Raw genomic sequence first — 15,212 nt, forward strand, 5'->3', positions numbered from 1 at the left:
CCTCTGGTCTAAATAAAAACTGAAGATCACACACAGAATATATGGGGGATTTTAAAAAACTTGCCTATCCATTTGGGGTGAAACTGGCACTGTTGAAGTCAGGAACATCCACTTGTCAAGATTTCACCTCTGCCTTTTGTTTGTGCCTGTGCATGCATGTTTATCTCTCTGCCTGCCTTTGTCTCCTCCCCGGGGCTTTGTTCATTAAACTTATTATATTGTCTCTTTTTCCAGTTTCTGGGAAGCTCTCTTAAATCCTGGAACAATATCTGTTACACTTATAGGATGTTTTCCCCTCGGGATAAAGAACAGTAGTTTGATTTGTGACACTGCAAGCCTGTAGGCAGCAGAAGTTTATAACTTGGAGTTGTTTTCTAAGCCAAAATCTGATGGTGACAGGTAGAGGTATAAAATATATTCAGGCCATAGGAAAAAGGCTTTGTGGGTGAGTATTTTCAAGGCCTCGGGTCTTTCTCTGCAATCTCAGATTGTCAACCACACCATGGATTTTCAATGAGACAGATGCCCTGACCTTGAAAGGGATGCAGAAACTAACACAGAGGAAATAAAACAATAAGGCAAGTAACAAATAAGCTACTCACAAGTGTCCAACCCTAAGGAAAATACACACTAACTTACAAACCCAAAGGAAAATACACAGTAACTTACATTACATTATGTAGATAAAGTAAGATTTACTGAATGCTAATTTTTCTCATCAGCATATCACAGAGTACAGAGGCAATGCTAGAAACAGTGATAACCATTGTGTATAAGTCCCTACATCTCTCACAGAGACCATCCTCTTAGACTTAATGGAAATGTAAATATAAAGCATTCACTGTAATAAAAGTCTCCGGAGATAGAGTCTAAGTAGCATGATTAGTATGGAAAATGCTTCATAAATCCCAATTCCAATAATCTCTGGTAGCATAAAGGATTCATCTCATTATGACTTTCTAGCAGAGCCTTGTTAATTCTCACTTCACTAATCTGTGACCTTGAAAATCTCCTGTCTGCATTTCAGTGAAGTGTTGACAGCCCAGTGAAATAGGGAAGTATTCCAGCAAGGGCTGCAAGTGACAGAATATATTGCAAAACACTCACTAGATTTATATAAAATACTGTGCCTGACAAAATTAAATGAAATCTTTAATAAATTAACATCCACCATTTTTATTTTAGCATTTGAAATCAAATAGCAGAATCTATCAATTAATTTACTACATATTATATTTTGCAAGGCTGCTAACATAGGAATAAAAGGAATTCTTTGTTAAGGATATTACTTCTGACACATTTCTGAGATGAAGTATCTAAGTTTGGGACTAGTTCCTACTGACTGTAACCTTTTGAGGCCACTATTAACAATAAGAATCTTGAAGTCCCATGCACACACACACACACACATATACATATATATATATATATATATAGACCACACATGTTATTACAGTCTTGTAGGTGCACATCTCTTGGTACCACTAATATGACTGCATGGTGTACTGAAGAGTTGCATAATTCTGTCTAGGAGGTAGTGTGGGAAAGAAGACAAAATGACTGCACAAAAGAAATTCTGCCCTATTTTCCAGGCTTGAGAGCTCACTTTGCTTCTATTACCCCTAAGTGTATTTTGAAAAACATTAAAAATTCTTCCAAATGTAAATGAACAATTCTTACTTTTTTTCAATACTTGGCAGACAGCAACTCATGTAATTTTTTGTCAAAATATACAATTGATCAGAATTGGGTATTAAGATCTGAATTGTTAATCACTACACCATCAGAATTATAAAACCCAGAGACTAAAAACATTTGTTGCCATTATTCAAAAACCACCACTATCAAAATATTAATAAAACTACACTGTCAAATACACCAAAATTTTGATCCAAAATGGGTTAGTGCAGATGACATCATCAAGTGTTTCACATTTAATTCTTTTTGCCAATTTTACAATATCTCTGCCAATACTGCTATTCCATTACTGCAAAGTACATCCTCCAAAAGGACCCAAATTGAGAGGCATTTCAAAACATGCTCCTTTCTATTCTTCTCTGCATGGTTTACCAGTGACCATATGGACAGATGGGGTACCCCTGTGCCTGACTGCCTCTGAGATCTTACAGAAAGGAGAGGAAAGCAGAGCACAGGGGCACCTTGGAGCCATGGAAGCTCCTCTGTGAAGCTGGCAGCAGTGTTTTGTCATACACTGACTTTCTGTATGCCAGTCTGAGAGAAACCACTTCTGTCCATCTCATCTGCACTCTCACGTGGAGAAGCCACCATTACCTCTCCCTAATCCTCAGGAGCAGAGCTCTGTCAGTGGGATGTCCATGGGAGAAGTGGGGAAAGGGCAGAAAAGCAGGAATTTATTTCCAATTTCAAACCACTGAAGTATTTGAGAGAGTGGGTGGCTAGCCTGGGCTGTACAAGCAACACTGGCTCTAGGTGGAAGCTCTGTGTGGGAGAAAGCTCATCACACTGTTTAGCTGAACCCTGGTACAGGGAACCCACTGCTTCTTACAGAGCTCAGGAAACAAAAACTAAACCCTTCTCTAATTTATATTAGGGTGTCATTTTTAGCTCCTGCCTATTCCATGCACTGAAAGCACATCTAACAAAAACATCAAACTGGCCCATTTGATGTGCATTTCCTATTCCCTGTACTTTGATACCAATTTTTGGAAGGTTAAGAATGAGTGGTGGTGGAAATTCTTTCCCTCCTCACACAAGAGCTCTGACCAGTTCTGTGGTGCAAAATCAAAAAGCCTTCATTAAACTAGTTACAATTTCTCACTTCAATAGTAGTAGAACCATTGAAGAGCTTAAATAGTAGAAGAACTGCTTCTTCCTTTTTTGTTCTAGGATGAAATGTCTTGAGCACCCATCACTTTGTTACTACAATCCAAGTTACAAACCTTTGAAAGTCACAGAAGTGTCAGCATATTTTGTTTTACTTCTCAGCCCATTTAAAAAATCTATATGCTGATATTTTACTGCTGTAGTTCTCACATATTACGCAGTCTGACAAAACTTTGAGATATTCCAAAAGAAGAAAAATTAAAAGGCAACCAAGCTTTATTACAGAAATTAAAGATAAGATAGAAAATTAACATACCAACAGCCATCATGTAATCCCAGCGGTCTATGAGGCACATATTGAAGATCAGGTGGTCCGATGTTTGCCCTTGACCAATGAGTGGAATGTTTCTCTCCAAATTTTGGGTTATTGCAGAAGTCCAGCCAATGAGGAACCAAAAGACTACCAGGAGAATAACAGACAGCATCCTCATCACTCTCCCACCTGTCATGTATGGAATGCGCTGAGCCGTTCGGGACAGGAATACCTTCAGCACCCTGAAAAAGTCAGACAGTGCAGGATTGAGAAGAGCAGTAGTAGTGTGACAGGAATTTGGCTTTCATTTCATTTCCCTACCAGATTATTTAAAAAACAAATCAACAGTCTTTCCTCTGACAGTATGCACAAGAATGAAGTCTGGAACATTATTACTTTCATATTAATCATATTTAAATGGAACTGATTGCTGCCCAGAGAGTATTACATAGCAATAATATGCTTATGTTAGAGACACACATTTACAGGCTGTCTTGTCAAGCTGTTTTGTACATTCCATTTCCCAGTGGAAGACTACTGTCTTTGAAAGATGAAAGGTCATTTCCATAAACCAGCAACCATGTATGTGAGATTTTAGTCTGTTTTGATGCTGTCTGCTCATCCCCAATCCTGCTATTTCTGAAGAACAAATTAACACTTCTTAGATTTTTTTCCCACTGAGTCTGATGCTGCTGAGACAATAACCTACTCATCACAGAAATAACTATGGAAGGCACTTTGCTAATTAAGGGGGGTTTGATTTGTTTAGAAGCAACAACATGTTTTTTGAGCTAGAACAGAACCAACATAAGAAAAGCCACTCCACACATCAAACACTTATACCACATAACAGCTACTGAACACATAATACTTTAAAAATAATTGCACTTATAATCAGGATAAATTTACTCCCACAAGAATTGTTCAAGGAAAGAGCACCTGCATTTTCTATCCATCACCACCTGCTAATGCAGAAAAAGTTTCCTCCTAGGAGCATGAGAACAACCAAAATTTGAGGAAATCCCCTTGGGAAGAAGGAGCAGTTTGATTATTCATGTAGCACAAAATATCTTTCTGTGCTGCCTGCACCATGGGATCTGCCAGAAGCATCTTCTGGGAGCATTGCAGAGCTCCTGCCTTGGCCCTGCTAAGCTGACAAGGATGAGCACTGAGGAAAGGCTATCATGAAAGTTTTTATGTACCCAAACCATTAGAAGCAGATGAGCTGAAATTTAAAGCCTGTTTTAGACACTGGTGTGAGAAGTCTTTCAAAGTGAAGAGTTCAATTGTTTCAGTGATTTTGTCCTCAAAACCACAGTGGTTCCTGACTCCTGAGTATGAGCATGTCCAGTCTTGATTTCCATGAAGAGACAAATTATCATTGAGGTTTCAGTATCATGATTATTTATTTCCTAAAGTTGATTTTTAAAATGCCCTTGTCAGCTCTTAAGTTGCTTCAGTATACCAAGCATCAAGCCACCTCCCAAGAAATTTGACAGCCAGGCCTGCCTTTTCAGCACTACAAAATCACACTTCAGATTAACATTTATGCTTGTATTTGTCTGAAAGGAGGCAGAAGCAGTGTTGCCTCTCAAACAACTAATGGAGCAGTGTCTTAAAGGCAGAAGCACAAAAGGTTTTCCACATCCATAACAATGAATCAGCACTTGACTACAAACACAGCCTTCACAGTGTGCATTAGGTGAAGTCAGAGATCTGAATATGTTCAACATTATTCAGCTGTTTCCCTCCTAACAGTCCCTCCACAGGGAGTCACAGTTTTTGATCTTTCCATGTTTGATAGATGTTCTGCTCTCCCTTTACAGATGCTAAGTGCCTTCTGTTGGAAGCAGACTCCCAAAGACTTCATCCAGGAGAGACAGAAAACTCCACAAAGGCAAGGCAGGCTACTTCCCTCTGCATTGCTCAGCCACAGCACTACTTGTCCAGGGCAGCACTGGTGAACCCTCATTTCATAAACACTAAATTCCTATTTTTTTTCTAAAATCAGGAAGCAAAGGCTTTCCTTCTACCTGTTGTGAATGCTGGCCAATAGTTAGATTCTCTGAAGGGAAGAAAAATTTATTATTTTTGTAATGAACTGGAAAATTTCACAGCTATAATTTGTCATTTGAGAAAAATCTCATCATACATTTTTATGAATGTTGAATTATTAGAGAAATCATACAAACCAGCTGAGAACTATTAGAAACTTTTTGTATTTTGGCTCCAAAGTAAATTCTTGATGATTCTGCTGGAAGTCAACATGTGAGCCTATTTTGGGCATAATAAGGCAGAACCCATTAGATTTTTTTCATTACCAGTTCATTAACTGCTGCCTGTGAGACAGCCTTCTAAGGGAGAGGCGTGGGCTGCTGCTACATTATTTACCTAAGCACAGTGAAACAAATATTTTGCAATACAGCAGTCAAACCTCCTCAAATTTGGATCAAATCACATTTCTTTTTTTTCCTCCTCTTTTTCATAAAAAATAAGCATCCCCCACCACAATGATTTCCACCTTGGACTCATAGCCTTACATGTAAGCCAACTCTTACACTTCTTTTTTTAAACATTCTTCTGAAAAGCTGTAAAGAAAGTTGCATTAGATCAGTAATGTTGCAAATCTCCTTTTCAGAGGTTGTGGTATAAAAGCTGTCAAGCAGAACACAAGCTCCCAAGCTCCAATTCCCTCACTCTCCTGCCACAGTGTGAATCCAAAGCCTCGTTGCTCACCACCTCAACGTTGACTTACATGCTCTGTCTGCTCTCATCTTCTATGTGTTATTGAACATGTATCAAAGCAGAGACAGCTGCCCAAGAGTTCCTCTCTCAAGGGCACGTCATCTCACCAGACTGGAGGGTCATTTTCTTTCCTGTACCTCTGACTCATACAATCCAAGTTCACTGTAAAAAAGTTGAATTGCTGTAGTATGAGACCAGACTGCCTCAGCAAACACTTGGGGTTTGATTACTGGTACCCTCTGTCAGAAAACAGGGGAATTCTTGATTCAGATCCTTGCCCTGATTTCTGGGTAGACAATGTTCAAGCCCCCCTTTTCCACTCAGTTCAATATCTCTATATTGGGTCAAACTAGCTTTTGAACAAACAAAAGAGAAGTCTTACAGGGAGGTAAGAAGTGGGGCTGGTGGGCTGAATTGCTGCTAGGAAATCAAATATGCCATGGGTCATCCCTGGCACTGAAGCCAACTGGCAGATATCATGCTATTATCCTTGGCATTACAATTCAGCAGGACAGAGGATGGAGTCCCAGTGCCCAGGAATGTTCTCAGATGCTACTTAATTTATGAATATAGATGTAGCAGATTCAAGTTCCTGAGCAAATTAATGTTTAATTATGAGTATCAAGTAAGGCAAACTGAATAGACGACTCCTCCTGTCCTATCCACAGCCAAAATTACTGGCAGTGCCAGTCAGTGTCCTGGTAGAAGATAAGGGGTCTGTTTGAGACACAGGGTCCCTGATCTAAAACAGAAGAGAAAACTTAACCATGTTCCTCAGCATCTTCTAGCTATACTCCCACCTAAATCCACTCAGCATATGCAATCCACTCTTCTGCACTGTTGTTGGATAATTGAACAATAATTTCCAGTGACATGTCATCAGCTCTGTTTACAGTCAGATCACACAGAACACTGCAATGTGTTTTACCTGCTTTTCTGGAAGACACAGCTGTCTTTGAGCAAAGCTTTGACTCTCAGCTACAGCCAGGATTAAAGCTGATATGCAATAGCCATTCCCTTTACAGAGCAAACAGGAGGTGCAGCTCAGGCTGAAAGAACTGCCTGGAGACCACGGCACGTAACTCCCAACTCTGCTGGCTGCACCAAGTCTGGGGACAATTAAGCTACATGGTCTGAGGATTTTCTTTGAGGTGCCTGGCTCCACATAAATGGAGAAGGGGAGGGCTTGGCTGCAAGCACTGAGAGTCAAGGGAAGCCCTGTAGCTGGGAAGGGAAGTGATGCTGCAAGTGGATCTGAAGCAGAGGGACAGAGCACACTGGTTCACAGGACTGGCTGGGATCCCCAGTTTGGAAACATTGAGTGAAGCACACGGCTGCTGCTGTAGTTATAGCCTAAGATGCAATGTGTAACCTTAGAAAAGAAATAAAACCATATGAACTTTTCATGTCAGTTCAACAAAAAGATGGTCCCCAAACTACCACCGACTGCATAAACAGCAGGAACTACAGGTGAAGGATCCTGCTTTGACAGCAATGACCTGGCACAGTTTGTTTATTTTTTATTTCTAGCATCTGTCATTTTGTGACTCAACTGAGTCATTCTGTCAAACTGCTCTGTTCCAGACTGGTGATTTTTATTATGATACAAAAGCTACATCAGAAAGATAATGGGTCAAGCTCTTCAGAAGTATATTGCCCTCCCACAGTGCAGGGATTATGTCTTACCTACTTTTCTGGACTAACAGTGAATATGCCACTAGTTACTTTGAGTTTGTAAACTGATGTGATTCTACTAAAAGTGAAAAGGTACCAGTGGGACACGCACGGCACCATGTCGACACAAAAGAGTGCCTACACTTACACAGACACACACACACATACACAAATGCTGAGTGCAGGTATAATTTCCACATCAGGAAAGATGACTGAATCAATAATATCAACACTTAAGGCCCAGGACCTCAGAAATCATATTTAGATAGATTCATACCATGAGTTACTGGCTTTCACTGCAAAGAATAAAACCCAACTGAGAAATGAACAGCTTCCTAAACAACTTTCCAGCTGAAAGTGTCCAAATTAGTCATTGTCTGCTTCCTAAGAGATTTCTCAAGGACTCAGCACAGAACAAACTAGAAGTGCACCACTGAAGAGAATACTCTCATGGGACAATCTTTTGCTTTATTAGTTCTGACCACACTGAACTTGAGCAAACCTGGACTGAGAGGCTGTGTCAGCAGCATGACAGCAGCAGGGCAGGACCTGCATCACATGCATCGTGTCCTGTCCAGTGAAAACATACAACAACTAGGAAAAGAAGTCTGGGCAACTATGTGGGTGTGTGGATGCTTCTGAGAACCCCCACCTTGTGTGTAGCCAGCAAACTTGGCCACATATCACTGAGAGCCATCAACTTATCTCAGTTCCTTCACACTACTCATGCAATGTCTTACAGTATAAACAACAGGAAATCTCCCACATTTTTTATTTCAGAAAAGAATTTTGTAATAGCAAGTACATGTCAAGAACACTGCTATGAAAGACAATGCTAAAAAATGCTCAGAGGAATTGACCAACCTATCCAAATGCACTGGATTTTGTAATGGGTAACAGAGCACAAGTGTGCCTTTGTGGCCAAGAATGCCATTGGTGTCCTGGGGTGCATTAGGAAGAGCTTGCCAGCAGGTTGAGGGAGGTGATCCTGCTCCTCTGCTCAGCCCTGGTGAGGCCACACCTGGGGTGCCATGTCCAGTTCTGGGCTCCTCAGTACAGAGACACACAGAGCTCTGGGAGTGGGTCCAGCTGATGGTGGCAAAGACGATTGAGGGACTGGAGCGTCTATTTTATGAGGAAAGGCGGAGGGAGCTGGCCCTGTTCAGCCTTGAGAGGAGATGACTGAGAAGGACCCTCATCAGGGTCTATCAGTATCTGAAGGGAGGGTGTCAGAGGATGGATCCAGGCTCTCCTCAGTAGTGCCAAGCAACAGGACAAGAGGCAACGAGCAGAAACTGATGCACAGGAAGTTCCACCATGCAAGGAAGAAATTTTTCACTGTGCAGGTGATCCCACTCCAGAACAGGTTGCTCAGAAAGGCTGTGGAGTCTCCCTCACTGGAGCTATCCTGTGCAATGTGCTCTAGGATGACCCTGCTTGAGCAGGGAGGCTGAACCAGATGCCCACTGTGGTGCCTCCCAGCCTGACCCACCCTGTGATTCTGTGGAGGCTGCTCTGCACACTGAGGCCACCAATGGTATCATAGGCTTGCTCCATAGTTACAAGGTAAACTACAGGTGCCAATAGTACTGGAAGCACAGGGAGGGAGATCATGCTGCAGGATTGTTTCCTTTGTCCTGGAAGTGAACCTGATTTCAACTCCTTACCTGGGGGTCTGTGTTTAATAAGAGCAATATTAACATGGCACAGTAAAAATTCCCAATCAGATAATTTTGTGTATTGAGTTATGGGAGAAGCAGTGCTGTTTCTGAAACATTTTCTGCAATGTTTCTGCTGCAGAAACATTTTCTGTAACAAATTGTATTTACTTTCAAAAATGTGATTTTGAAAATAGAGTTTTCTTGACATCCTCCCTAGAGTTTTACAGTGATTTCCTATTGTGGGAAATTAATGCAATACATATTTATAATGTATGGCTAGAATAACAAGCTATGAAGTTGTATTTTACCTCAGTGCCTGGTAAAATCTACCTCTAGTAAGCAAAGAGACGTGTCATGACTTAATGCTAACCTACTCTGCACAGAAGTTTCCTAGACAATTTTAATGCTACACTTACAAAGGTAATCCTACAGTGCTTGAATGAAAGTTCCATTTCTGGATAAACACTGACATAATTTTCGGGAGTTTGAGCAGACTGAGGAAGGTGGGAGGGAAATCACAAGCAGTTCAAGGAAAGGCTCTGGGTATTGGGAGGCAACAGGACAACAATAGATTTCCCACTGCAATCAGAACCACTCACTCACTCACTCACTCCCATGTGAGCAGCACTGCCCTAACATTTTCTTGCATATTTAATAACATGGAAAAGGTCTAAAAACATGACTTGTTTTGATGAAAATTTATTCATTTGAAGTAGCTTTTGTCTGCCAATCTGTAGGTAAGCCAATCTGTAGGTAAACCAATCTGTAGTGAACAAACAATGTTATTTCTTTAAATCTAGCCAAGGATTCTGACATTTTTCATGCTATGCATAGGTTTTACTTTCTCCTTTCACCTGCAAGTCTAAATTCCCACCTGGGAAAAGCTCAATTTCCTGGTGGATTATAGAACAAAAAGCTTTCTCTGCCTGCAGCCAGTTCCAAGAACTGCAGCTGGAGTCTTTTGACAGACCAGCTGAGCTTTGATGTTCCCCAGTGCCTCCTTGCTCCCCAGCTCACTGCCCTGCTGCCTGCATCTGTTCCAGCTGCCTCCCAGCTCCCACTGCAGGAGATATGGAAGCTTCTGCCTCTGTGTGTGTGTGTGTTGCCTTTTGAAGTGCTTTTGTTTATTTTATCATATCATCCAGGTAGGTCTCATCAGAAATGGCCACTCCTCAGCAGGATTTGCCCATCCTGAATGTGAGCTGATGGATGTATTAAGCACTGGGGAGATGAGAGGTAAGAAGGCTCAACAAAGGGACTTTCCAAGTCACGTAACTAGGTTTCAGTGATGCAGACCAAGTCTCCTTATTTATTAAATCCTCATCTGCTTTGTGCTAATTATCTCTTCTAATAAACCACTTACTGCAGTAATACCCCCACAAATCCTGCTGAGATTAGCAGAACTACAGAGTGCCAGTGAAACATCTGACACTCTGCTGTCAAACTCTGGTTAGGCAGAGCTGCTACAGAGCACTCCATAAACCAATAAATAAAAAGCCCATCAGTCTGTCCCCAGACAATGAGCACTGACATATCACAGAATGGTTAGGTTTGGAAGGGACCTTAGAGATTATTTCATTCCACCCTGGTGACATGGGCAGGGACACCTTCCTCTAGACCAGGTTGCTCAAAGCCCCATCCAAGCTGGCCTTGAACACTTAAATGTCTCCTCTTTGTCAACTACCTGGGCTTAAGGTTACATCACACAGAGCTCATGACCACAGATGCCTAAAGTTCTGGAAATCCCAGGTCCTTGGGATAGGCACAAAGCCATTTCTTTCCAAGTCTGCTATTGAATGGTTAGCAGCCATTTCAATCCTTTCCTCCTGACAGATATGTTTAAATAACCACATCTCTCACTCAGTAAAAAATGAGGTCAGCTCCTCAGACAATTTTCTCCATAAGCAAACCAATCTTGTTTAAGTCTTTCCTTCATTCAAATTTGTAGTGATTTTGTGACAAAAACTTTACTTCAGAGATTCTCAAGACTCCTGCCACTAGCAGTTTGGTCTAAAAATTCAGCCTATATAAGGTCTGGCTAAGTTAATGATTTGCTTTTTAAAATTCATCAGGTGGTTATTATCTTTTTTGCAAATCAAAAGCCATTGAGTTCTTTATCCTTATCAAAGACTTTCAGAACAGGCAGCACAAAAGATCTCAAGGTCAGTATTTATCAGGAAGCTTACACTGTGAAAACAGATGCAAGAACTGTCTCCTGGTAATCTTTTCCTACAACAGGTCAAGAACATTTTTAAGGCTTTCATTCTAAAATTTGCTTCACAGACTATTGTGCAGCTGAATGTACAAAAGGCAACTCCCCTTGTGAACCTGGCTCACAATGTTTCATTTAACAAAGGCTGATGAGTAAAGCCAGCTGGGATGAAAAATTCCCCTCCCAGTTAGTGCTGCTCTATCTAACACTTTTCCTCTACTACTGAAAACATTCACAGACAATTTCAACAACCTTTCCAATTTTCAGAGGCATTTTCTAGCATCATCAATAAGGTAGCTGGGCAAAACCTCATGCCAAAGCTTGTACTTTTATTCTTAACATAGTGATACTACAAACAGGGAAAGTCTTGAAATATATAAAGCCCAAATCCAAACCAAAGTAAATTTGAGAGTTTTTTTATTTATACTGATGTAGACAGATCATGGTCTGCAAATAACACCAAGGATGGGGTTTGTTCCCCTCATTGGCCATTCACTTGAGAGCTGGACTTGGTGATCCTCGTGGGTCCCTTCCAGCTCAGAATGTTCTGTGATTTTCTTTCCTTTCTTCTCCTCCTTACATCACTGGCAAGCATTGTACTTCTGATCAGAGAATGATAAGCCCCACTTAAAAAAGACAGTACTTTTCCAGAAAACCAAAATACCTCACTCCTTTTAAGCTAAAGATGGTAAATATTCTGGTCTATTTGCATGATGGGAAAAGTTGCTGCTTTAATAAAGACGTAGCAATTCACTGCAGCTGTACTATGTTTTTCATCACTTCTATAAATGTGTTACAATAATTTATTTAGGTATTATATAAGAAGAATCTAAGGCTTTTCACTGGATAAAAAAATAGTGAATAAAAATGTAGTGTACTTGACTGAATTATAATTCACTCTGCTAGCAGTCATTTATTGAGGACTGAACTATATATCCATAGCATATTTACAGATCACTAAACTTTGTTTTTTGAGAATGGCACTAAACAGTAGTCAGCAGCTGAAGGAAAACAATCAGAATTTCACAGATAAATTAATTGTTTTCATGTTCACAGATAGACACCGTGTTGTCTTACCCTTTGTATCCTACCTCACTAGTGGTAAATGTGATACTGTAACTGTTTGTTTGGGTGTGCTACATAGTGGATTTGAACAAGATAAAAAGCTTTCACTAAAAATATCTCCTCCTTTACTTATTTTTAGTCCTAATTACATAGCAAGTTTCTACACTAAAGCAGAATAAAATGAAATGCGCTGCTATGTGATCTCTTTTGTCTTATCAGCTGTTTTAACAAAATTAAAAACTATTTAATAGTGCTCTAATAATATCCTACAACGATGCTACTGAATTTTCTAGAGCAGCATCTGAGATCCTGCAGCTTGCAGGGCAGATGTAGCTCTTCATTCCACCAAGGCTGACATCCCTGGGACCCCATCACCCCACAGAGCAGTACAGGGGTTTGTGTGCTCTCCACATCCCCAGCAAGGAGGAGCTTCCCACCCCTGCTCTAAAGGCAAAAAAACATTGATTTACAAGACCTAACCACAGAGTCTGGGTTTGGATTTGTGGTCACAGAAGCTTCAGTGACCTAGTGGGTTTTTTTTTAATATTCCACTTGAGTGAGATGAAGAGCAGGAAAATGGATTTCTCCTTGGAAGTCAAATTGTGTTTCCTTTATGAAGTTTCTCATGATGATGAGATTTTCTTGTGGATCTTCAAACTCCATGTGACATTATCTGTATTTGTAAGACATTAAAGACACAACTTTTTATGAAACAATGGGGTCAGTAGACTTCTCTGATGGAAGTGCTATTCCTCTGTCTCTCTACAGACTGCTGAGCAAGCTCGGATCTGGGAGACAGCAGCAGGTAACAGTAGGAGCCCTGGAGCAGATGCAGGAATCTGGAAACAAAGTTTCCAAGAAACAGAAGATTGTGGAGAATTGGATGCAACTTCAAAATTCATGTAACTGGATCAAATCAAGACCACCCTGCAAGAGCATGGAACATGGATCAAGAATTAGGCACAAGCACTGCTACTTCTGGTCTGGTGCATCTCATTGCTTTGAGTTTTGCCATTATAAAAATAAGTCACCTGACTGACTCATTAATTAGATTGTCTGAGTTTTCTCTTTGTCTATTCAGAGGAGGATCCTGCAGGAGCAGCTGCACACAGTGCAAAGGTGTCACTGACTGTGGGTCCAGCTGCATTTCCAGAGGACGTTCCAGAGAAGTATTTTTCTAAATAAACTGGTTTAAGTATACTGCATTGAAAAAAATCCAGGAAAAAGCAGGAGAATAGGAAAAGAACTATATCTGTGAAGCACTGACTAAAGCACCACACACAAAAAAATCTTTTCACAGTAAACTCTCTCCTCACAGATTTAGTTACAAGCACTTACTTCCTTTTCTGCTGTGCAATGTGGTTCTTCCACAATACTTTAAAATTGCAATTCATTATTAAAGATGCAAGAAGCAAACATCAGCAGTCAAAGGGACAGGAGCCTGTCCTGTCTTGATACACTGCAACAAGCCACCATTTTTATGCCCTTATATCTTTTGGAGTGTGTTTTTGTCCTTTCACTTCTGTCAGAGTGTTTCAGTGCTGGAAGTTACTGTGAACTGGCCAAATTGCTTCGATTTTGAATGACCAGAAGCACCTACATCTTTACATATGCAAATGAAGCCATCTAAATTTTCACTTTTTAACACACTATCCCCTAATCTTATCACTTCATTGATAATCATAAATATGCATTTCTTTTGAACCATGAGGACAGAGGAGGATACACTGCAAGGTCCAGTCTTTGATGAGTTGTGCTCTCACTGAGACACATTGCCATGCCAGAAAATTAAAACAGCTCAGATGAAATAACTTGTCTTGACTATTTTACTGCCTTTAGGTGTGAGAAAGAGTAATAATCACACTCACTGGATACAATCCTTCCCTCAGATCCACAGTGCAGACTGCTGTACTTAGCAGAGCTCAGAAGAGGTGCTGGGTTGCCAACACCTTTATTATATGATGCTAAGTTGGCAGGAGTTAATGAAATGTGGTACCAAAGGACATGGAACTGCATTATTTATTTATAATATTTAGTTTTTGCTAGTTTTGTGCCCATTTTAATAAAAGAAATGTTTGCCAATTTATAATGTGATTGACAGGCAGCAGTGTTTTGTATCAACTCTACTGCAGAAGAAGCTCTTTATCAGCACTGTGTTCTCCTTCCACTTGTGGAATAAATATTAGCTTTATCTCATGGTTGTGCTTGCAGGCATCATGGCTAAGGCCTCATGGATATTTGAAAGGAAAGTTTATTCTTCAGCTTGCCTGCTAAAGATAAGGTTCAAACCACTTTTACAACAGATAAAATCAGGAACACCTCCACCTGTCACAAGATACAGCAGTGTCAACACCAACAGAAATTGAAACCATAAACAATATTAACTTCATGGAATAAAATTTCCATGCTATAAAATATTGCTATTATTAAAATATTCCTCTGTAAATGTGCACCTGGAATAGCTTACATGGGATGGAATGAAAATGCTGGAAGGAGAATTAAAGCTCATCAGGTATCTGGGGAGTTATTACATCTCTGGTTCTCTAACTCACAGAATAGCCAAGGTTGGAAGAAAGAAAGTGAGAAATTCTCTGACACAACCCTGATCCAAGCCAGATCAAGGACAGCAGGTTACTGAGGACCTTGTGCACTTGGGGTGTGAGTTAACAGACTATGTCAAGCATCTCCTACAGAGGGGAAAGCAAGAGGCCAGCTGCTGGCATGGAGGAGCAGTGAC

General features: G+C 40.5%; 1 protein-coding gene across 1 annotated transcript in view; it reads right to left on the reverse strand.

Moving 5' to 3' along the window:
* The window catches only part of GPR158 (G protein-coupled receptor 158), a 181,122-nt gene that overhangs the window by 20,725 nt on the left and 145,185 nt on the right, over positions 1–15,212 (reverse strand). Inside the window, exon 7 of the mRNA XM_018909303.3 lies at positions 3,122–3,360. Within this exon, the coding sequence (XP_018764848.3) occupies positions 3,122–3,360 (239 nt within the window). The remainder of the gene's footprint in view (positions 1–3,121; positions 3,361–15,212) is intronic.

This window comes from Serinus canaria, chromosome 2 (assembly GCF_022539315.1).
Source record: "Serinus canaria isolate serCan28SL12 chromosome 2, serCan2020, whole genome shotgun sequence".
Classification (NCBI taxonomy): domain Eukaryota; kingdom Metazoa; phylum Chordata; class Aves; order Passeriformes; family Fringillidae; genus Serinus; species Serinus canaria.